The 23,608-nt window shown below is 48.5% G+C and overlaps 7 protein-coding genes across 7 annotated transcripts; 2 read left to right on the forward strand and 5 right to left on the reverse strand.

Annotated features, from left to right (window-relative positions):
• Positions 1–578: 578 nt before the first annotated feature.
• Positions 579–8,163, reverse strand: L228DRAFT_279731 (hypothetical protein; the record flags this gene model as incomplete). The annotated part of the gene is made up of 7 exons (XM_018335715.1): positions 579–2,404; positions 2,461–2,830; positions 2,892–5,891; positions 5,956–6,379; positions 6,434–6,883; positions 6,942–7,783; positions 8,091–8,163. 7 exons carry the CDS (start codon positions 8,161–8,163, stop codon positions 1,033–1,035), a joined length of 6,531 nt encoding a protein of 2,176 aa, XP_018192106.1. The 3' UTR covers positions 579–1,032.
• A 333-nt stretch (positions 8,164–8,496) lies between these two features.
• Positions 8,497–10,729, reverse strand: L228DRAFT_257967 (rhomboid-domain-containing protein). Its single transcript, XM_018334037.1, has 4 exons — positions 9,990–10,729; positions 9,450–9,933; positions 8,913–9,393; positions 8,497–8,845 (listed from the first exon to the last, which is right to left on the reverse strand). The coding sequence occupies exons 1-4, from the start codon at positions 10,477–10,479 to the stop codon at positions 8,738–8,740; spliced, it is 1,563 nt and encodes a 520-aa protein (XP_018192107.1). The 5' UTR covers positions 10,480–10,729; the 3' UTR covers positions 8,497–8,737.
• Positions 10,730–11,642: 913 nt separating this feature from the next.
• On the forward strand, positions 11,643–15,571 carry L228DRAFT_216732 (hypothetical protein). The gene is made up of 4 exons (XM_018330126.1): positions 11,643–12,178; positions 12,244–12,609; positions 12,661–14,474; positions 14,541–15,571. The coding sequence occupies exons 1-4, from the start codon at positions 11,798–11,800 to the stop codon at positions 15,277–15,279; spliced, it is 3,300 nt and encodes a 1,099-aa protein (XP_018192108.1). The 5' UTR covers positions 11,643–11,797; the 3' UTR covers positions 15,280–15,571.
• A 696-nt stretch (positions 15,572–16,267) lies between these two features.
• Positions 16,268–17,503, reverse strand: L228DRAFT_235609 (heme oxygenase-like protein; the record flags this gene model as incomplete). Its single annotated transcript, XM_018330742.1, has 2 exons — positions 16,268–17,324; positions 17,427–17,503. The coding sequence occupies 2 exons, from the start codon at positions 17,501–17,503 to the stop codon at positions 16,268–16,270; spliced, it is 1,134 nt and encodes a 377-aa protein (XP_018192109.1).
• An 893-nt stretch (positions 17,504–18,396) lies between these two features.
• L228DRAFT_257970 (hypothetical protein) lies at positions 18,397–20,587 on the forward strand. The gene is made up of 2 exons (XM_018334038.1): positions 18,397–18,767; positions 19,049–20,587. The coding sequence occupies exons 1-2, from the start codon at positions 18,693–18,695 to the stop codon at positions 20,381–20,383; spliced, it is 1,410 nt and encodes a 469-aa protein (XP_018192110.1). The 5' UTR covers positions 18,397–18,692; the 3' UTR covers positions 20,384–20,587.
• Positions 20,566–21,484, reverse strand: L228DRAFT_14885 (hypothetical protein). Its single transcript, XM_018329263.1, has 2 exons — positions 20,998–21,484; positions 20,566–20,944 (listed from the first exon to the last, which is right to left on the reverse strand). The coding sequence occupies exons 1-2, from the start codon at positions 21,320–21,322 to the stop codon at positions 20,748–20,750; spliced, it is 522 nt and encodes a 173-aa protein (XP_018192111.1). The 5' UTR covers positions 21,323–21,484; the 3' UTR covers positions 20,566–20,747.
• A 981-nt stretch (positions 21,485–22,465) lies between these two features.
• Positions 22,466–23,290, reverse strand: L228DRAFT_264938 (hypothetical protein; the record flags this gene model as incomplete). Its single annotated transcript, XM_018334641.1, has 3 exons — positions 22,466–22,567; positions 22,619–23,119; positions 23,174–23,290. The coding sequence occupies 3 exons, from the start codon at positions 23,288–23,290 to the stop codon at positions 22,466–22,468; spliced, it is 720 nt and encodes a 239-aa protein (XP_018192112.1).
• Positions 23,291–23,608: the final 318 nt, after the last annotated feature.

Raw genomic sequence — 23,608 nt, forward strand, 5'->3', positions numbered from 1 at the left:
GCAGCGTTTTCCCTTTTCCTTTTCCTTTTCTTTTCTTTTTCTTTTTCTTTTTCTTTTTCTTTCTTCTTCTTTTTTTTTTCTTTCTTTCTCTTTCCACATCATCATCATCTGCTTCTTTTTTGATGAGGGGAAAAGAGGGTGGTGGTGGTTCATTCCTTTTCGAATCCAGAATTCAATGTCCTCGGAGAGAAAGGAAGTGGGGGGAGGGGAGTTGGGTGTAACAAAGAGTGTAGGAGAACTGGCATAGTCTCAAACTCGTTCACGTACCTGGCAGCGTTCACTTTCATTTCTTGTCTTTGTATTCCGCGCCTCTTTTACCTTTATCAGAAGAAACGTGACAGCCTTCTTTTTGTATATATCATCTCGGCGTTCACCCCTCCTTCATTGTGTCTCAATTGGCGGAAAAAGAGACAGTGAAGCAAGAGGCCCTTTTTTTCCCCCCAAAGCGGACAGTCAATCCAATTACTCCAAATGCACGAATTAATTCTCTTCCGTCCGTCCGTCCATCGATCGAAATCTTGAGTTGTCAATGTGATCACTTCACTTGACTATCTGACACAGAAAGTGAGTCCACTCAGAGTAGTGAATACTGTACGTAATTGAGTACAAGCGACTATAGCTACTGTGAGGTACCGCAGAGAATAGTCAGCTAAAGGAATGAAACAAAAAAAAAAGAAGTGGAAAAAGTTCAAACAAATACTCCTATTCCTCCATTCCCCATTCCGTATGATGCCGATTTTGAGGCAAAGAAGTTCCCAGGATGACCTCGAAATAAAAATATCGCCAGTGGAAGAATATAACGATAAAGACTTGCTCACAACGCCCAATGAAGTTTCGCCCCGATGCTTGCGTGGAAATAAGAGTAAGAGATCAAAGACTCCTGCAGGAGATACGGAGGGTGGACGAAACAATAGCAGGGGAAAAAACAAAAACAAAATAGAACAGAAAGAAGAAGAGAAAGAAGAAGGGGAGAAAAAAAAAATCTGTCTGCAAAAGCCGGTATTCGTAACTGATCGTGCAAAATGTGCGGGACTACTCAATCATTGTAGGTTCCTCGCGCTGAGGTGGAGGATTATCAAGAGTAGTCTGTTGCGCGACACCATGACCCCTGAGATCATGAGCAGTGTGATGAATCGAGACATTCGGTTCTGGTCTGAGGACAGTCCACCACCATTCCTCAGGCGCGTACCCGGTCTCGGATATGGTGGCATCTGCTGCTGCTGCGGCGGCGGTAGTGGCTCTGTTGAGGCTACGAATGGCTTCTGCTCCTACTTCTCCGTCTCCATCACTGGCAACCATTCCGACTTTTCTTGCAGCCTTTGCTTCAACGAGCCATTCCAATAACAGCTGCAACTCCCATTCGTCAAAACAGGGGCGTGTCGCGGTATGTAGCTGGCGAACATTGATTCCGGGACGAAGCGCCATGATACTTAGCACTGCGGCCAGCGCGAGACGCCACATGACGGGGTTGAAGTTTTCATGAATGTCTACCCAAAAGGGGATCCGCTTTTGTTGGGATGCGGCTATTTGCCCCTGTGCTATAACTGTCGTAGGTACTTGACCAACGTCAATAGTATCATGGGTATTGCCATCCTGTGATTGAGAACTTTGGTATGCAAATTCATCCATTGGAGGCGGAGGAAGCGGCTCAAGTGGGAGACCTTGAATATATGTTGTCGAAGGACGAACTTCGACGTCAAAGATCAATCGCGATTTTTGCATAAATCTCGTCCGGTATCCTCCATCGGTGAGCCCAAACTTGTTCATTGGTGGATTCTTGGGAACCAGTCGAACACGACCGTTGGCTAAGAGGTTTATGACGGCCATGACGTCGCCGTCCTCTGCATGATACGAAAAGTCAATGGAACCCTTGTCCGCGAATGCTTGGTCAAGAATGTGTTTAAATGCAACGGCGCGGACAAAGTGATTTTCCTCGAGGGTTTTTCGTGACGACTTAAGAAAATGGTCGGAAATGTCATAGTTGCGGCCTGGGACGAGTCGACCCTTGTTTGATTCGATAATGGACCTTTCTTGCAGGAGGGCGTGCACGGCCTTATCGAGTAAATCACTGCTGATGCCGAGGAACTTCTCGCGTGCTTTGTCGGGATTATATATCTCTGGGTAGGTGAAGATGTTTGCGCGAACCCAGGATCGAGCGAGCGATCTCTTCTGTTCCATTTCCCTTTGCTTTTCTTCTTCCCCTTTGTCCGTATAGGAAAGCTTGGAAGTAGCAAATGGAAGGGTGAACGGAACAGATTTAACGGTCGAAATTCGCTTCAGCATTGTAACATTCTGGCTGGTGAATTCCTCTCTCCATGTCGAAGCGTTGTCAGGAAGGTCGCGAACTTCGTACATGTCATCCAATCTCTTGCGGTTGTCTGGGAGATCAGGTGGCCCTTGCACACTGCGTGGTGATCAGTACAGGAACATTTATTGCATTCAAATGGCTCATTCACTTACTTTTGCAAATCCAAAGCTCGCTGAGCCCAACTTACCAACCAAGACCAATCGTATGCCAAAAGATTGTCATAGTCAATACGAGGCACGCGGTCTTCTTCATATGCTTGAGCAAAGACTTCCTGAAATTCCGACTGAAGGTTGTCAATGTGTAGCCGATACTTTGGCTGAAGAGCAGACCAGCGCTGTTGAATGAATCTCTGCGGGTATTCTGGCTCAAAAATACGTGAAACAATGATCCAATCAATGTTTCTCTCTAATCCTCCTGTAAGCGTGCGGACCACAATGACCGCAGTCAGCAGCTTATGTTCCATTTCAGGCGAAAGTGCAGTGTCCGAGTTTGGACCACGCACGCGGCGAGACCTGAAGATGCCTGGGTCTGATGTTAGAAGATGCACTGGCGAGTGACTATTAGAAACAAAGCCATAACTTACTATCATTTTCTTCCAGAACGCCGAGATTAACCTTTGCATCATATGCGGCTTTCTCAGCTAGAGACGTAAGCCTTCTTGTTGTCAGTTGTCTTTTATTTCGCGATGATGGCTTCGATGGTATCAATCTCGGTGGCCGCATTTGTTCTCTTCCAGAAGCCGTTACATCTTCAAAGTCTGCACGCTCCCAGGCTTCAGCAGGAGTGGGCGATCTTTCGTCATCAGACCCAGCCTCAGCCAAGTCAGGCTCAGGGTGACCAGACTGGAAGACAATTTGGAGCCGCTGAGATGGTACACTGACTAAGGTATCCTGGTCTGGAATTTTATGATTTATGAAGTGCCAGCCGTCTCGGCGTTGATCGATAATGGTCGGGTTTTCAATCTCCCAGGCTTGCACCGTCTCAACTTCGCGCGCAAATTTTCGCCAAGATGACTGCAGCGCTGGTTGGTATGCTCGTCTTCGCCGTTTGACACAACGCTCCATAAGGTCTTCCAAAGAAGTCGGTAAAGGCCGCTTGGCAGAGACATCGCCCTGTGATCGACCACGCACAGGAGCGACCTTCAGAGCTGGGTCCGCTAGAGATTTGCGCCGTCGTTCTCTATGGAGACTCGCGAGTTTCTCGGTGAAAGTCTGTTGACGGTGTGCTGAATCTGCAAGTGAGGTTGTTTCACTGGAAAGGGCTAGCAGCGCAGGGTCTATGGGAAGAGGTTGCTGTTGGTCTCCGTCTTCCAGTGCGCCAGGGCCTGTTGGCCGCTGTGGCCGCTGAAGTCGATAGAGACGACTCCTTGCCCGAGCATTAGTTGGCTGAGGAGCCTGGTCCCGGCTTTCGGTCACGTCCGGAGAGCCAAACGCTATATTCCGCTTCAAAGCTTCCAGCTGAGCAATCTTTTCCGCCAATGCTCCTTGTTCTGCATTCACGGACGCCTCGAGAGCCTCGATCTCGGCCCTCATTCGGTCTTCATCTTCGCCAGAAAACCCATTCTTCATCTTCCACACGTTGCCCCGCTTTCTGGTCCGCGACTTGTCGCCAGTCCGTTTCTTCTCGCCGATTTGTCTCATTGCAATCTGACGCGTCGATTGGATTATTCTCTTTTGGTACTTTTCTGCGATCTCTGCCCCTTCTGGCAGATGCAACCACGGATCGGCTTTGATCATGTTTTCTTGTATGTTCCTCACCACTGCTGAATTGGGCGAAACCTCTGGTTTGATAAGAATGTCTTTGGTTGCCATTGTGCCCTTCTTGTCTCTAAAAACAAATTTCAATTTCTTAATCTTGCCAGAATCGACGAGATTCTTTACTGCTTTTTGAACAGTTAATCGATCGGGTTCAGCGCGTCCAAGCTTCACCCAAGCAGTGAGAAACGGATAAATGATCTCAAGATTACCGGGGTAAGCACCTCCGCATTTTTCCAGAATTTCCAGAATTATCTTGGATCTCTGGAACCCAACAGTACCGCCACCCAAGGTTATCTTAGAGTCATCTCGAACGTTGAATTTTGTTCTTTCTTCAAGCAACGTTGGCAAATCACCGGATTCGTATTCTATGGTTTGCGATTCCTGAATGGCGTCAACCGGAGTCTCTCTGCTTGTCGCAGCTTCGGCTTGAGTAGCTTGAGCCCGGTCAACGGGCTGTTCACGAGTCCCATCTTCTGTACCAACTTGGGTTTCACCGAGGCCACTTTCCGCAGTTCGCCCAGCATCTGAAGGTGTGATTTGTCGTACTGGAGATTCGGCGTTGACCTGCTCGTTTTGAGGAGATATTGCTCTTCGCTTGGGCCTTGGGCTGTCTTTGTGCCCCGCCGGGCTGCCCTTTGCTTGGCGTTGGCTTTTCCTCGGTGTCACTGGAGCAATGACTTTTCTGCGCTTTGGAGATGGCTCTAGTGGCTCTGGCACGCGATGGCTCGTCGCACTAAGAATCGTTGGGGTCTCATATAAACCCCCGGATTTGTCCCATGCGCCGCTCCGGCTTTGTAAAGAAGCAGCCAAGGACCCAAGCCACAAGAAATCCGAAATAAACAGTGGTCTAATATTGCTGTTTTCCGTCGTTGTAGTCACACTTGGAGATGTTTCATAAGCAATGTCTGAAGATGAAGATCCCTTTGAGGGCTGGGGTTGAGAATCAGGAGAGCTTTGCTTCGAAGGGCGCCCCCTTCGGCGTTTAGCTGGTTCCAAATCCATCGCTAACGACACCCCTGGCCTTTTCCCGGTGATGCTCCGAGGTTCATTCGTGGGTAAAGGTGAAGATGGGCGTTCTTCTGCAGCAATAGGCGTGGCAAATCGTACACTCCTATTTGTTTTGCAAAACCAACCGAGGTCTCTTAACCTTGGTGATTTAAAAACGGCTATTATAGCTCTTCGTGGACGACCCCTGCCTTTTACTTTAGGACGAGCGGAACCAGGCGGATTGATATAGATTCCAGGACACGATAGTTGATCTGCTTCGCCGGTTTCAGATGCAGGTTGAGGTGTAGCACCGTTGACATTGTCCAAAGGAGGCTCGTCCTGAACTTCGGGAGTTGGCGAAGCAAGGACGATCGTATCCGCCTCTTCCACATCTTGAGCGTTAGATCCTCGCGTGCGAGATCTTCTGGTTACAGTGGATCGTGGAGGGAGAGGGGACTCCACTTCAACATCACTTGGAGTGCGTAGTCTTGCGCCATCCTGGTCGTTCGCGGGTTGTTGTGACTCTTCCTCTGGCTCTTGTGACTGGTGCTCTCCGGCTGCCTTTTGTGCTCTCCTTGCGGCCCACGCCGCTGCAAGACGCTCCGCCCTTCCCTTCGCCAAGGCTTCGGCCGCCGCCTTCTTTTCAGCCCTCAATTTTGCCTTGTTTTCTCTGCTATATGGTTCTTCTCCCTTTGCGTATTTCCTAGGCCGTCCGAGAGGCTTACGCGGTGCATCAGGGTCGACTTGAACCACTTGCCTTAGTGAGCTATCGGATCTTGGTGGTCTACCGAGCGGCACACTTGGTGTGCCATCAGCTCCCCGTCCTGCCCAGTTCAGTGCTAGATCAGACGTCAATATAATCATGCATATAGAAGTATTGGGAAGAAATTTTCTTGAACTTACAATATTGGCCGTTCTCTGCTTTTTCGAGGACAGCGTCCAGACGAGTCAAGAAGAACGGTATTTTCGCGGCCTGCAAGCATTCGGAGAGAGACTTGTCGCCATTTCCAACGAATTTTGACGCTGTAAGCGTACTGAAGTCATGCGAACCATTGCTGAGTGGACCCGTTGGACCGCTGCCTTTGTCTTTTGCAGGCTGAACACCGACTGCTTCCCAGTCCGCATTGCCCATATCCACAAGTCGAGAAAAGTTTTCGTAGGTGAAATATTTGTAACATGAAACACTCAAGAGTTGCTCGGTATCTCTAATGAGTGAAAGATGGCGCACATGGGGAGGCTGGGCAAGCTGCCATCGTTCTGACAGACGATCCAATAACTGTTCGAGTGGTCTAAGAAAGAACTGACCCATTCCTTTCGATTTTAAGAGCTAGCCGAAGTCAGCGGTGTGTCAGAATGTGTATGGGCTTGAGTTGGGATTTACCATTGTGTTGGCGCCTTCTAGCCCGGAGAAATCGGTCACATCGAACAACATGTTCGGAAGTGGTTGACTAGGGCTCCAGTATGGAAGGATTCTTTCGAGCTCCACCAGTTGCATTTGATCAGCTTCGTCCTCCATAATCTCGTCCTCATCATCCGCGGTTCTAAAGGTGACCTCGGCACCACCATCGTCTGCACTCCCGGAGAACACATGGTCCTCCATCTCGTCCATGTTCGGATCATACATGGCTCGGAACAAAGAAGGAGCAGAGCCAAGAAGATCACTGATTTCAGAAGGCTCTGGCTCACGAAGCAATTTCAAGCAGGTGCAAAAGGATTTGGGGGTGGCACTATTCGGAAATGAGCCTGAGACATGCCTGACTATGCCCAATTCTTCAAGCTCACGGAGGACTCGAAAGAAAACCCGCCTGTGAGCCTGACGGTCGATTGTTCCCTAAATAGGGTGTTAGCATTCCAAGTCAATTGAATCACATGCGGTGGCTAGGAGGTACCTGTTTGTGTTTCAGCTCTTCTCGTGTGACGAGAGTCTTGTTTCGCAAAGTCTCCAAAATGCTTTGAACAAACTGCGCAATGTCGAGCTCGTCGACTCTGCTGGCGGCCTCTGCTGTAGGATTTTCCTTGGTGGCGCCTTCTAAGCCCCTTCGAAAGGCATCGTGTGTCCCAGCGAATTTTTTGAGGATGCACAAGCTGGTGTGAGAACCTTTTGCCAAAGTAGACGCCTTCTCAATATATCCTTTGGTAACCAAAGCAGCGGTTCTTTTTGGGACAGAACGTTTATCTTGGGCCGAGAGTTTGACAAGCTCCGGCTGTATGATGCCTTTTCTTTTCGATGCTCCAATCAACGAAAGAATAACAAACTCCAAATATGGAATGCGTTTCCAGTCGATGCCATGTCCAGTCAGAGCATACCACATGCGCTCTTGGCTTACAAAAATTTTTGGCTGAACATCAGGGCGTTCTTCCACTTCAGCAGGTGCAGGAGAGGACGTCTGTTGCCGTCTTCTCTTAGAGGCGTCTTGCTTAGAGGATGGCTGAGGCGTTTGGTCATGCTGTGCTGCTTCCGAAGATCGAGGCTCAAGCGGAAGATTTTCGATTTCTGATAGCGACAGTCTGTTGGCTTGTCTTTTCATTCCAACGTATACATCCGGATGAGAAGTCAACCACCGCCAGGCACATTCCAGGAATGGCCGGTCTACTGTGAACTGCAGCGATTGCCCTACCCCGGGCACTTTGTTGTGCTCGCCATGGACAGCGCCACCGGCTTCTTGAGCTCCTGTTTCGGAGTCTTTGTAGAAGACAAAAATATTATCAATAATTTCTTCAACAGTTGTGCCTGTTGAGTGATGATCAGTAGCGTCCTCAGAATAAGCATGTCTTCACATATGGCGCGAGCGTGATTCGAACAGACGACTTCAAGACGAACAAGGGTCCCCAAAAAAAGAAGCGCTTTGATGCAGGTACCAGACTAATCAAGGGTGCATAGAATGACCTCGTGCGTCTGTGCAGATACGACGCTACTTTGATGCCAAAGCTGTATAATTTTCTCTGTTTGGGCATGGTGCTACTTCGCGCTCAAAATTTCATGTCGCTTGGAAGGGTCCAACACTTCCACCCATAACGGAAAAAAGCTTAAAACGTACCTTGCTCGCCACAGAGAGCGATCGCTTCGAGTAAAAAAGTGATCAATTCATCAAAACCTTTTGCCACGGCCATTTTGACTCATGATTAAAGGCATCCAGAAGTGAGATGGTGATGCCATCAAAATGCGATGACGGGGGATCGAACAACTTTGACGCAAGAAGGTGTTAACTTATGTTATGAGAAGTTATGGTTGGAATCTTATCGGGGTTAAAGCTACAAAGTCAAAATGACGATAGCTACTACTTCTTCCCAAAAGGGTAAAGCGCAACACCACCCAGAACAAACAATCATTCACAATGCTGCTCCATGACTCCCATAGACGAGCACTTGTTATGCCCAAATGGGTACAAAGTTTTACTTTGATATTCAAAGGGTATACTACAATTGCTAATTGAGCCATATTTTTGCCCATCAAAGAAAAACATCTATCAAGTTCCAACGCCAAATGCATTGCAGTGCGAAATGAGATAAAAAAAAAAAAAAACAGTTGGCCCCCTTCTGTAAACGCCGGTGATGCTATTGGGCAATTGTGAATAAAGCTGAAAGAGGGCTGCACACTCATGCGAATGCCTCGAATGAAGGAAATAAAGTCAGAGCTCTAACTAACGTCCATCTGATGCACGATCTTGGGGTATTCGCGAGAGGATTAGAGGAAGATGGCGTCGTCAAAACCAAAGAGATCCCGCTTGTTATTGTTGCTTGAGGTAGAGTTTCCGAGATGAAGGTTTCCTATGTCGCACCAGCCTTTTACGGGCTAATAAATTGAGTCAGCAATTGTACCTATCATGCAGGACCGAAGGGATAGATAGGACGTGACTTACCAAGCAGCTTAGGTACTTGCACCATTTGCAGGTATTACTTCCCGTGTAGAAGCTATTGATCAGCGCGATAAACCCAATAAGGACACCGATCAAAGCGGCAGCCCTAATGAGCCACCATGCCCACCATAAAGGCTTGCGATGCTTGAAGAACCCCGGAACGGACTTGAGCTTGGCAGCGAAGGAGGGCTGTCCGGCATCCCTATGTGGCACAACAGGTGCGTATGGCGGATCTCCTTGCCCTGTCCTCTGGCGCAGAGAGTCCGGAGAGCGCAAAAGGCAGATGCCCAGTACAAGTCCCATAAGGAATCCGCCAATATGGGAAAAGTTGTCCAGTCCAGGCAGCAGGCCAAGAACGAATGAAATGACCACCTCGACAAGAATCCAAATGAGCTCCACACCTGGTGAGCGACGCGTTTTCCAGGTGTAAAGAAGCTCGAGAATGTTTAGAGCAAGGATGCCGAAGAGGCAGCCAGATGCACCGCTGTCGGTTATCGTCAGTGTTGATCCCAATAGTCCACATAGAGGTAGCTAACGTACGTAGAAGCGATACCGGTCGCAGCATAGTTTCCTCCGAGGACAAATCCAAAAATACCACTGCTAAAGTATACTAGAGCAAATCGTAATGAACCAATCGATAATTCCATCTCCGAGCCCAACAACCATTGAAGCAGCATGTTGAATCCAATATGAATAAATCCTGCATGCAAAAAGATGGGTACAATGAAACGGAACCATTGGTCAGGTTGAGGTTGATCACTGAGCGAACCATTAGGCTTGGGATTCGGAACTCCTGAAAAACCGCAAAGCTCGGAGAGCGAACACTGCATCGTCGGGCTGGTAGCATCCGAAGTCGTACAGTTTGGGCAAGGCCAATTGATAGGAGTCTTTGCATTTTGAACTCCATCGAGAGCCTTCATGCAGGGTACGAAACGCGCACCCATGTTTATCAAGACATAGGTTGAGGGGCCAATCATTGGGTTGAAAGTAGGATGGATCATGATGGGCGAACCGGTCAGTTTACCTAGTCGATACCTGTTAGTACAATTCAATGTCATCATGTTCCCACTTCAGCCCTACCATTCTTTACGAGTTCGGCAATGAACACGGCCACTTGAACAATGGTCAAGCAGTACACTACCCACGGTCGTTTGAAAAATGATCGTGGTTTATCCTTTTTCCTTCCCCGCCGCTTTGGTAATGGCTGCGCCGGAGGTGGTCCGGCATTCTGCGCTGCCCACGCTTCTGCATCTGTTTGCTGTGGATGCGGTCGTAACGGTATCTCATCGGAGTCTCCACTTTGGTTTGGTATCCTTCCACTGACCGGACCATAGTACGTGGTGTCCGATCCCAGGCTTTGCTGGCTATGGTGTGCTGGAGGAGTATAGTATGAATATGCAGAATGATCAGGCGGTGTTGTTGCGCCTGACATTGAATAGCCGTGGGGGTCTACATTCGGCAAAGATGGTGACGAATTAAACGGTAGCGGGGGAAGCGGGCCATGAAGGTTCGGCGATTGAGCAGGTTTGTTCGTATATGGCGAGGAGTTGTAGTAATCGTTGGCGGCCATGGTTATGGTGTTTCAGAATTCCTTGAGGAACGATCCCGCTCCAGATGTGAATAGAGTCGGGATACTGTTGGATCGACGAATACCAGATCGCAAAAGAGTGGAATTAATAGCGAGTGGACATTATAAAATTTCCAGGGCCGAAAGCCTGTGCCTTCTCACTAGAAAATTGGTCAATTTGGGATTCAGGATGGTAAAACGGCCTCAAGAGCAATTTGGCCAGACCCTGAGCTTTGTATGGTTAGGAGTTGAGACGAAACAAAGCGGGAGACACACATGGCAGGCACAGCCCCTTGTGTTGCAGCGTCATCCGCAAGCAAACGCGTCTCAGAGTCTCGCTACGGCGGGGCCACCCCCGGTGCCGACCGGGACTAAGCGACCAACGGAGCGACCAACGGAGCAACGATGAACCTCCTATCGAGCCATCGTTGGTCAGGCACTCAAGGGCGAGGTGTACAACAACAGCCAAGCCCAACCGCTGACGACGCTATTCCTGCCACCACTTTTTCCCTGTAAACAAACCGATGCCGGTTGAAACGTTCACCTACTTGTGTCACGTAACTGTAGATAGCTCTGATATCATTTCACATTCCCTACAGAAAAAGACAGGAGAGAGACGGTGTCACGAATGTCAAAAGGCAAGATGCATCGTTGTTTAACACGCCAATCGAAAGAATATTTGTTGAGCAGCTGGGCAGTTCAGTATCGAAATTGAAATTAGAGCCGGTGAAATGGATCATCGTCATGAGCAGGACAAAACCCGTACAGCAAAGACACCCACAAGACTGCAAACAGATTAAAAAAACAGCGACTCGGATGCACAATGATCATTCTTATTTTGAGAAAAAGGTCATGATGTGTCGACTTCTCGTATCGACCATGACCTTGTGACTGAAATAGAAGTATCGTTCACAGTTTTTCCTCGTATTTCTGGAACCCAGTGGTCGTGGGTTGCACCTTGGATGTGTGGGATTTTCCAAGGCTTGAGGTTCATGTACTTTTGGTTGTCTTCGTCTCCTGTAGTGGTTGATTATGTAAGCTTTGCATAAATTAATACATGTTCCGAATTAGGAGCAGGATGCATTTATGTACATCATTAGCTCGTTCACGCGTAAAGTGGCTTCCCATCACGTAAATGCACGTTAAGTCATTCACGTCAAGGGTCTAAGACGCGACGTGCCTTTGAACGCGGGCCTCTCATTATTCCCACCCCACACCCGAGGCGTCGTGAACATTGCAAATCAACAAATGATAATTACTTTTACTGTTTAATTGGTGAGCGCCATTTTTTGCTCACCGCTGCAGCAATTTGTTGCAAAAAATGCCTGCTGCAACTTTACCTGCCCCGAAACGGGTGTTGGGAGATAGCACCAATAACAAACAGAACGTTGCTTCATCTCCAAGTGCTGCCAAGAAAAGAAAATTGGACGCATCCAGTGGACAGTTCAAACATCCTCAGAATGGAGGCAAGCTTGGATCAAGTCAACCTAAGAGTCAATTCGAGGAGGAAGTGCTGGAAAAACTGACCCAGGATATCAACGGTTTGAAGCAGAAGAATGCGGAAAGAGATCAGCAATGGGACCGTCCAGATCTTGGTGACTTTGACCCAGCACACGACAATCTCATTTTCCAGCAGATAGAAGCTGAAGAAGGTTCACTTCATGGCGGGAAAACAACTGTCAAATTATTTGGTGTCACAGAGGTAGATGCTCTCGTTTACCCTCTCCAGCGAATGGTTAAGACTGACATTAAGATGCGTAAAATTAGAGAGGAAATTCAGTCCTGCTTCATGTCACCGACTTCTTACATTACCTATATGTTGCCGCGCCTGTCTCGTTTGGTCCAGTTGACTGCGAGGGATTCAAGGCCTACCTGGAGACACAGTTGGCGCAGCATCAGCCGACGATATACTCAGTGCAGATGCTCATGCGGGAGAATCTGTTCGGCTTTCAAGGCAATCAGAAGAGTCCTTACCTGAAGATTACGGTTACCGATCCTAAATATATCAATCGGCTACGAACGACCATTGAGACGGGTGCGGCAAATTACAAGGGCCTGTGGAAGGGGGTTGAAGGTGGCATATTGACCTTTGACAGCATCGAATATGTGCTTCGGTTTATGATTGATACCAAGGTATTTGAAATTTTAGAGAACTTGCTTATCCTCCGTTGCTAATTGTGATAGATTTCTGGCATGTCTTGGGTCGAAGCACCGGCTTCCAAGTATCATCTCATTCCCGAACGTGATAGGCAATCAAATTGCCAAGTTGAGGCTTTCATCCACTTTCGAGACCTTATCGCGCACGCAAACGACGGAGAATGGCTGAAGATGGCCCCTCTTCGTATCCTTTCGTTTGATATCGAGTGCGCGGGTCGCAAAGGTATCTTTCCAGAAGCCAATGTCGACCCGGTGATCCAAATTGCCAATGTTGTCACCAAGTACGGAGAGGATAAGCCGTTTGTGCGAAATGTCTTCTGCCTTGACACCTGCAGTCTGATCGTCAACACACAAATTTTTGAGTTTGACGCGGAGGAGAAGATGTTAATGGCATGGCGGGATTTTGTCAACCAGGTCGATCCCGACGTCATAATTGGCTATAACATTTCCAACTTCGATTTCCCGTACCTGCTGGATAGAGCGAGACATCTAAAGTGCTCAAAATTTCCTTACCTGTCGCGACTCAACAGTGTGTTATCACATGCCAAAGATACCAACTTTTCGAGCAAGCAAATGGGAAATCGAGATACAAAGTCAACAAACACGAACGGGCGACTTCAACTCGATCTTCTTCAGCTCGTTCAGCGTGATCATCAGCTGCGTAGTTATACGCTCAATTCGGTCTGTGCGCATTTCTTGGGCGAGCAAAAGGAAGATGTGCATCACACAATGATCACAGAGCTTTTCAACGGCACACCGGAATCACGACGAAGATTGGCAGTCTACTGTTTAAAAGACGCTTACCTGCCGCAGCGGCTCATGGACAAGTTAATGTGTCTTGTCAATTATACTGAAATGGCGAGAGTCACGGGAGTGCCATTCAACTATCTATTGTCACGAGGTCAGCAGGTGAAGTTCATCAGTCAACTTTTTAGAAAAGCGCTAGAGCAGCAGCTTGTCATTCCGAACCTAAAGAGGGAGGGCTCCGAAGACCAGTACGAAGGCGCCACTGTCATTGAGCCCAGTAGAGGGTACTACGACGTTCCGATTGCTACCCTCGATTTCGCGTCTCTTTACCCAAGTATCATTCAGGCCCACAATCTCTGCTACACGACGCTGTTAAACAAGACGAGCGTGGAGAAACTCAACCTACAAAAGGATGAGGACTATATCGTCACGCCCAACGGAGACATGTTTGCCACCGCCAAAGTCCGCAAGGGCCTTTTGACACAGATTCTCGAGGAACTTTTGACTGCCCGAAAAATGGCAAGGAAAGAGTTGGCAGTGGAAAAGGATCCTTTCAAAAAAGCTGTCTTGAACGGTCGTCAGTTGGCCTTGAAGATCAGTGCCAACAGTGTTTACGGTATTACTGGCGCAACAGTTGGAAAGCTCCCATGTCTGGCCATTGCTAGTAGTACGACCAGTTACGGACGACAAATGATTGAGAAGACCAAGGACGAAGTCGAGAAGCGGTACACCATTGCCAACGGTTATTCGCATGATGCTCAAGTCATTTACGGAGATACCGATTCCGTTATGGTCAAGTTTGGACCAAAAGAGCTCGAAAAGGCCATGGAAATGGGTCAGGATGCCGCAGAATATGTATCGTCGAAATTCGTCAAGCCCATCAAGCTCGAGTTCGAAAAGGTGTATTTTCCGTATCTCTTGATTAACAAGAAACGATATGCCGGATTATTCTGGACCAACCCGAATAAATACGACAAGATGGACAGCAAAGGAATCGAAACAGTCCGACGCGACAATTGCCGGCTGGTGCAAAATGTCATTGAGACGGTATTGCGTAAGATTCTGATAGACCAGGACGTTCAGGGCGCGCAAGAGTAAGTGCTAATCCCGTTCTATCTCCCACCATGTCCTCCGACCTAACATCCATGGCCTTCAAACAGCTACGTCAAAGACACCATTTCAGACCTCCTTCAAAACAAAATCGACATGTCGAAATTGGTCATTACCAAGGCGCTGTCCAAGAGCGACTACACCGCCAAGCAAGCTCACGTCGAACTCGCCGAGCGCATGAAGAAGCGTGATGCAGGATCAGCTCCGACACTTGGTGACCGTGTTGCCTATGTCATTGTCAAAGGCGCCGGCGGATCCAAAAACTACGAGCGGTCCGAGGACCCCATGTTTGTTCTCGAGAACAACTTGCCCATCGACACGAAATACTACCTTGACAACCAACTAGCCAAACCACTTGGCCGTATCTTCGAGCCCATCTTGGGCGAAAAGAAAGCCGGTCAACTCCTCACTGGCGAGCACACGCGATCTATTTCCGTTGCGGCTCCCACCGTCGGCGGACTCATGCGTTTCGCAAAGAAGACCCAGACTTGCTTGGGCTGTAAAAAGCCACTGGTCGGCAAAGAAGAAAGCGAAGGTGCCGTGTGTGCTGACGATCGTCCCCGTATCGGCGAACTCTACCAGCGGTCGCTCCAAAAAGTGTCCGATCTCGAAGTCCGCTTCGGCCGCCTCTGGACTCAATGCCAGCGCTGCCAAGGAAGTATGCACTGCGAGGTCATCTGTAGTAGTCGCGATTGTCCCATTTTCTATATGCGCATGAAGGCGAAGAAGGACGTGGAAGACGGAGGCAAGGAACTAGCGAGATTCGATCGAGACATTGCCGCCTGGTGATCAATTTGTCTCGTGTCTGTCCTTTTTAATCCTTTGATCAAGGCTTTTCTTCGTTGATGAGACTGGGCCAGGCGTTGCGGACGGAGAACATGCGGTACAACCTCAACGCACTGGTTCGGGTGCTCCTGTGTCATCATTCTCTTATGCGTTTTTTGTCTCCTCACTCATGCTCCTTTGTTTTTCGTATATAGTAAGCGCCTAAGCAGGGCCGCACTTTGTCATTATACCAGCATTACGGGCGTTGTATCGGGTCGAAGGCCAGGAAATAGGGATAATGATTTGACTAATATGGAAGTGTTTGTTCACAATGTTTAACATTAATCGCAATCCAGTGTATTTTCAACGGAAAGCGTCATCTGTGAATGTAATATGCATGTATAGTTATCTGTGTGTATAAGGTATGTAGGTGTATGAATCTATCCTGCTATGTACTCTCGCGACGTATACGATATGTCTAAATAGTCTGTAAATTAGGTAGAGACATGATGTAATGATGTATAATCTTGTCTTGGGCAATTGTCTTGGTCCGTTAAGGGGGGAAAGCCAGGGGTGCTCTAGATTAGACAGTAAAAAAAGTTCAACAACGCCACTATAAACGCCTTTGAAATATGCAACGATGCGATGATGCGATAATGCAATGCACCTCTCGTCTAAACCAAAGACCAAAACAGACAGAAAAAAAGAAAAAAACAGAACAAGAAAGCGCGGCGCTGGGGTATATCCTTCGTATGCTGGATTCTAATATCTCGTGAAAAAATCAAATCATAGGCAAAATTATAAAAACGTGTGTCAAGTTTCGGGTGTCGGGTGTCGGGTTTCGGGCATATATCAATGGGGCAAGTTCAAGGGGGCTGTAGAATTGGGAGAAGGGGACGACGAATAATAAGGAAAGTGGGAAAGGGAAGAGAAGATAGACGGGAACCAAAAGGAATGGGAGAAATCTAAAAAGAGACGATGAAAATAAAGATAGACCGGAACCAAAAGAGATCTAAAACGAAACGATGAAAAAATAAAAGAATAATCCAGACAGTCCCACAACGAGCGTAAGTAACGCTGCGAGATGCGGTTGCGATTGAATGAATGTCGATGGAGATCTGGACACGGATACCGCTCCGCCGGGCGCTTTGGTGGGATCGAGGTTCAGAGCGGATTTTTGAGTGTGTTCGTCAAGAGTCGCGCTGCCAGCCCGTGGAACGCTCTTGTTTCCGGCAGGTTCGACACTCGCCGTACCTGCTGGTAGAACGCTTGTGTTTTGCGCTTGCTGCCCACCAACCACACGATCCAACTCTTCCACCATCAGTGTACTAAACCGAAACACTGTCCTTGCCTCATCTACAATCTCGGCCTTCTCCTGCGCATTCAGGAGCTCTGCGGACTTGAGCACGAATCCCGCTTTGAACGCCACCTTGATATCTTCTCCGTCGAGGACGCCGGGGAAACAGAAGAACGAAATTCCAGGGACGCACGCGCTCTTTTCATCAGACAATAGGCCTGCTGTAGGCCACAGTCCGCTGCGCAATTGACCCCGGATCCACCGGCCCCCGGCGAACAACGCCATGTACATTGTCCAGAAATATGCGAGAAGCACGTGCGGTCTGGCTTGCACGGTGGTCCGGATATGCGAGATGTAATCTGCCACAACGGGGCTGGGCGCTTGGGTTAATGCGATTTCGAGCAGGTCTGGAGACAGGTCGAGCGTGTTGTGTAAGTCGGCGCGTAGGCTGGAAGAACGTAGGAGACCGGGGTCAAAGAGAGAGGATAGGAGGAGGGATACGCGCGGTGAAATTGAGGGTGAGGTGGAAGTGGCGGTGGGGTCCAGATCGGTTGTAGAGGCAGGCGCATTTTGTGAAGGTGAAGCCGACTCAGTATCAGAAGGACTAGTGGGTTGGTCTTTGACAATGTCCAGCCACAAAGATTCGAATGTAAAGTAGACATGGGCAAAGTGTAATAACCCGGAAGCGTAGACGCGCGGATCGGACGTATGTGGCGGAAGACAAAGCGGGAGACGCGCGGTGATCAGGCGGTTAAGGTGGGTATGTAGTTGTCTGTACACTGGGCGTTAATTTTGCACAAATACTGCCTATTACGTGTTGCAAAGAGAACCAGGAGAAGACTTCAGGGAGCAGCGTGAGGACGACGTTACGCACCGAGTTGCAATGTTGATTTCGTCGGCAAGAGTCCTTGCGCCAGAACGTGGTATCGTGGGATGATGTTCAGACGCCATCATGAGTTGCTGAGCATACGAGGCGGAAGTTCGATCAGGCTGGCCAGCGGTGATTCCTTTCTGAGGGTAGGAAAGAGAAATAAAGAGCTAACAATACGTTGGACAAGAGGAAAAAGGAGGGATCGAAATGCGCAGTGCGCAAAAAGAGCAAAGAATATATCAGGAATCGCGGAAGTTTTCAAAAGCCTTCGAGGACATGCGAAAGAGATCGTCGATTTATATATTAATCATATACACACGCGGAATGCTGCCGTGATCGCATCACAAGGATCGAGACTCCCACATGCAGACCATCATTCACTTTTTCTTTGCGTTCTAGGTCAGGTGTGTTGGTAGGCAGCGGTGGTTTATATGAATCATGTTCCGCTTGGGCTGCCGCCTTTGTCTTGCCTTGTGGGAAACGGGTAAGACACGCGATGACACCATGAGGGGAGCGTGGGATTTGTCTATAATAATGGGGACCTTGCATTTTATTCTCATCCGCCCCTCGCACGTGGAACTTAACCAGCTTAGGCACGGTACAGTTAACCGGCCACATGTGGGATCCCAGTTACTGTGGCTAAAGCGAGAGGGACCGTTGTGTGCTAACATTGGCCTAGATTCGCATCGTCCTTTTGTGTCTGTGGCTGCTGCCGGACTACCCAGATGCCCGTTTCCGGCTGCCTACGCGGTCCCCGGGGCGTCGAGTATTTGCCTGGGTCCGTCAGTTAGTTAGCTATAACACTTCACAAAAGTACCACACGGTCCTGCGGAAGTTCCACCGGGGCATGGGGAACGAACACCGATATAGTAGAAAATGTTCAACGATCTCGACCTGTCAATGGAGCAAATGCAATAGGTTCTGATAGGGCAGCAACTTCTGAGATCGACAGGGGAACAACCAGTCCTGTCCAAAAAAAGAAAATAAAGATAACTTTACCGCGCACGATCTGTCTATGCATTTAACCTTACCTTCCGATCGCCGGGGCTTGAAGAGGTTATTTCCTGTCATGCATTGCGCCCGGCTGTCAGCAGACTGACTCATCACGACGGTATTGGCTGACGAGTCTGCCAAAGAAAAGAAGTACCGTGTGTACCTTTTGGGGTCTTTGTGTACATTGTTATGCCGATCTGGCTCTGGCCTTGACGACAAGAACCTATCAAGAAAAGCGGTATCGTCGTGGACGGTAAAGAGCTGAGGAGAGGAATCATGAGCACGCTATCAAGAAGATCGCATCGCAAGACACGAACCGGTTGTGTGCAATGCAAGAAGCGCAGAATAAAAGTGAGTTTGGTCTGTATTTATATCGTCTGGTTCAGCTAGCTATTATGACTTATTTGCTGCGAAAGTCGTGCACGATATCAGTCCGTTTGACTATGTTGTTATCCTGTTGTCCGTTTCCTCTATAGAACTTTCCAATATCTACAAGCTCCTATGTGCCTTTTAGCTTCAATTTCCGTTGTCTCCTTTCTAACCCGGGTATAATCTATTTATCCTCATATTTTTGTAACATTTCCTCGTTATGCATCATATGACCTTTATTCAACCAGCACTAACCATCCAAGTGCGACGAAACTAAACCACGGTGTCAAAAATGCACCAACCACTCTATCCAATGCACCTATCTCTCCTCCACAATATCATCATCCTCACCAGGAGGAAATGGGTCTCCTTCCTCAGAGACTCCTCCCACTCCCTTTCTGGCTCCTGAGCGACACCCTCCCATCACTTCCGAACAGCCTCCCACAACGCCATCTCCGCCCCTTCTCATACCCAGTACCTCTTCATCCCAAGTGCAAGACGCCACCACCACCACCAATATCAACACCAACAACAACATCGAGGACCCATTTCTCGGCCTCAACATGGCAGACCTCGAGCTCCTGCACCACTTCAGCGTATCCACATGCTACACCATCTCGCGCAAGCCGGAACTCGTCACTCTCTGGCGGGTTACTATCCCGCAACTCGCCTTCTCGCAGCCCTTTCTCATGCGCGGACTCCTCGCCATATCGGCCTTACATCTCGCCCGCCTCCGCCCAAGCAGATCCGAGACCTACCTCTCGCAGGCCGCGCTGCACCAAGACTCCGCTCTGCGCGCTGCCCGACGCGCCATGTCGCGCGTGACGCAGGACAACTGCAACGCCTTACTCGCCTTCTCCATCTTGGTCGTCATGTTCGCCTTCGCTCGGCCCCGCGAACCGGACAGTCTTATCCTGATTGGCTCCATGGAGCACGGCACGGCCGAGTGGCTGCTGCTTCTGCGCGGGGTGCATTCGATCCTTTTGTCCGCGTGGGAGCATTTGGAGAATGGCGTACTGAGCGCCTTGTTTCGCGTTACGGCGTATTTTCCCAATCGTCATGACGAACATGGCAACGGCGGACTACCGTCTACTTCAGCTTCGGCGTCAGTGTCAGCGCCAGCGCCAGGACTGGCGCAAGCAGCGCACTGGACGCCGGAACTAGATCCCCTGGCAGAACTGCTGGACCTAGTGAAAGCGGAGCAGGAAGGAGAAGAAGAGGAAGAAGAAGGCCCAGAGGAAAAAGAAGAAAAAGAAAGGCAATTCCAAGTCTACGCGCACACGATCGAAGAGCTGGGCAAAGTGTTTTCCCTCATGCATGATAGCCACACGAGCATGTCGGATATCATGCGCACGTTCATCTGGCCGAATCGCATCCCGCAGGGGTACATTTCGCTTCTCAGTGCGAGGAAGCAGCAGGCATTGGCAATCTTCGCGTATTATTGCGTCCCGCTGAAGAATTTGGAACTCTACTGGTGGATGGAAGGGTGGAGTACACACCTCCTCTCGACGATTTATCGGCTGCTGGATGAGAGACATAGGTTGTGGATACGATGGCCGATGGAGCAGGTCGGGTGGGAGCCCGAACGGCAGATCTAGAACATGGGCCAATAAAAAAAAGGGTGGGAAGAGCAGGGCGTTTCAAAGGGAGTTTTGGTATACGGCGGAGTATGGCGTTTATTGATCTTTTCTAGCCTAGGTACGCGTGTGCACTGTTCTAAATCTATGTGTACATATCTGCTGTATTCTATGTGCTATTATGACTCGAAAAGTCGAATATATTGTCGATATCCTCTGCTGACGACTTTACCCATTCGGTTCGATGGCTAAGGCCAGCAACTTGTATTCGGTGTCCAATACTGCCTTGTAGGACGGAGTTACCTCGAATTCTTTGTACCCCGTCCTGCGATGGCTGATTCTCGCCCTGTGACATGTTTGATGATCAGACCGTATTCTCCCAAGCTCAATTGCCAGCAGACGATCCGTCCACGACTACCATCGCTCTTGAGCACTGAAAACAATGCTTGATGAAACCGTATATAGCACTGTTGGATGAGGAAGGTCCCTTAATGATCCAGAGCACCTCGTCGAGGCCCTTGATTACATGTAGTGTGTACATACTGCCTAGTGTACAACACAATCCCTTCAAGATTTCCAGAACTAAAGACTGTTAGCTGCTGGACCAGTTTATTGGATGGATTGAATACACCTACTGTATCCAAGCGCTGTCCACACATGAGTGTCAAACACGCTTATCGAAGCTTCTACTCGAAAACAGCGAATTGGGGCCAGACGGTAGATAATGAAAGCTAGTGGATGCTTTGCCACTTTGGTGAAGCGCTCGATGTTCCTATTCGTCTCCCGCTGGAGGAAGGCCTCCCGTATCTGGTCACGGCCGTTGCCCCGAGTTGTCAGGTCAGCACCCATGGACGCCATGGTGGTTAACCACACATCCATGTCTGATGCATGATATTTCAACGCAGTTTCGTTGTTTCGAAGTTTTAGAGACAATTCATGTGGTAAAGTCTCTGCAATCATTTCTCATACAGACACAAACGGTTCCTTCCTTCTCTACTCCCCCTCCAACAATGACAAGCCTAAGAATGCTTCTGTTCAATCAAATCCTTGCTCACTTTGTGAGCTTGTTTCCTCCGCCTCCCGGATCCCTTCTCTCTGGCCTCCTGCTTTGCTGCAAACGGCGGGGCTTCTTCCGCCTTTCCCTGTTTCTTAGGTTTCTTTCTTTATTGTTGCTTATGTCCATGATCAGAGTCCCGTAGTTCATATACCAGTCAAGCTGGCTTAGTGTTTGGCCAAGTTCTAACAAAAACCCTGATTCGGTTGGGACATGTTGCTATGCTGTGTTCTAGACACCAACTTGCTTTTGGGGGAGTGTGGTTTCGACCAATATCGTAATAACTAAATGGGCAATATCTGGGTTGAAATTCTGGATCGTTTCTGCGTACTCGCCAACATCGAACGAGACCGGATCCAGACCAGTCAGACGGTGAGTAGCTAACAGGTAGATAAACCCGGCTCGTAGGGCTCGGCGCACCCTTGGCATGACATACTCTGAGATTTTGCCTCTGCGGGAATTCTCGGTCGTGATGGCACGGGGTGGAGAGGTGGGCATGGCATCATAGCCAAGGTTAGTCTGGACCACGACATCCTTTGATAGAACTCAAGTGATATTCGGAGTGACCCCATGCCAGGCGAGGTTTCAGTAGCCTAGACGGTCATAGTGGTAATGTTGATTGCTGAATTGAGTGGCAGATTTTGCGGGAAACCTCCGTAGGGTAAATTGTAAATAATCTGTGAGAATTGTTTGATTTGCTACAGTGAGAACTGTGAGATGTTTCTTTGCATTTTAAGAGTGCGGGTTAAGTGTGTAGTTGTTGCTTAGAAAAGATACAAGCTGATGAAATTGTGGGAGAGGAAAGCTCGTATTGTTGGCGAGGATGGAGGCCCTTTTTAAGAAGCTTCTGTTAGCTTTTCAAAGTGAATGTCACTCGCAAATCCATATTCAATATGATGGAGATCCGATTAATTGGAGTGAAGGAGAAGCAATCGGAGAGTGAAGTTTTCAAAAACTTTTAAATGAAAAGGGTTTGCTGATCGACACGATGGTGTCCACGAAAATGCCTTTCTGCTAAGAAGCAAAAAGGAAAGACTAACCACGCTTGCTCAAAGATTAAAACTTGCCATTAATCCATTGCCAAGGAACGTTGTCAAGTACAGTAAAAGAATGTATGCCTCGTTCAGCCTTCCTTCCTTAACATCGGCTTGCTACAATATAGTAAGCCTCTAAGCAAAGCATGAAGGACTTGATTCACATACTAGAAGGGGTCTGGTTTCAACGACAAGCTCCTCTTCTTCTTCCAAGAATCCCTTTTGTCTATCCGTAATTTTATCTCGATCATAAGTCTCTGCTCGATTAAAATCTATCCAGACAACCCTTTCTGGGTCGTCCTTGACGACCATCATGTTTCTCGGTTTGACATCGCCGTGCCGTACAAGTGCTTTGTGTATTTCCCGGATGCCCGTAACAAGGTTGTCCATTCGCTTTTCCGTGTAGTTGTGTAAATGGAGAATTTCGATATTTGGAATGTATTCTAGAAAGAGTGCGCTTGGCAAGTATTCATCATTGAGAAAATGTCTCAAATATGGCTGAAGCTTTTTTGGATCAAACTTGTTCATGGAACCAAAGAAACGAGGGACGATCCCCCTGTCGCATAATCCTTGTTCGTTCAGGCGACGATAGGCCGTGGCCTCAAGCACGTGGATATCTAACTCACGATCTTTGGGTTCGTAGTATTGCCGCGGTCCCCGTCCGTGATGCTATTATCATCAGTATGTCTCTAACAGAAGCTGAATTTCTATCACTGGGCTTACCACTTTCATGACGCATGTCTGGTTACGAACAACAACGATAAAAATCTCAGAAAACTCAGAGTTAAACAGGTGGTCTGTGAAGACGATTTCGTGTGGTTGGACGTTGTCCAAATCCATTCCTTCCTATTCAAGTCGATGCAGAAATGGCAAGTACGCAGTAGCAAGAGTTGTCGAAAACAAGAACCCATTCAATTTTTGTTTTCTTTCTTGAGGCTCAAAGATTGAACTTCATTCTCAAAACATCTGGACGGGAATAAAATTGAGTCACGTGGATACAGCTCTCCCCCCATTCCAGTTAAGAGACCAGCAAACTAGGGCGGAAAGCTTAACTGTGAAACGGAGCATTCACGGTCAGTCACGTTGAATCCTTCACTGAATCTTGCTTAATGTCATAGCTAACGAAGGGCATGATTCATTACAGTTTCAATGAAGGAA

This window comes from Xylona heveae, assembly GCF_001619985.1.
Source record: "Xylona heveae TC161 unplaced genomic scaffold L228scaffold_1, whole genome shotgun sequence".
In the NCBI taxonomy this organism is placed as follows: domain Eukaryota; kingdom Fungi; phylum Ascomycota; class Xylonomycetes; order Xylonales; family Xylonaceae; genus Xylona; species Xylona heveae.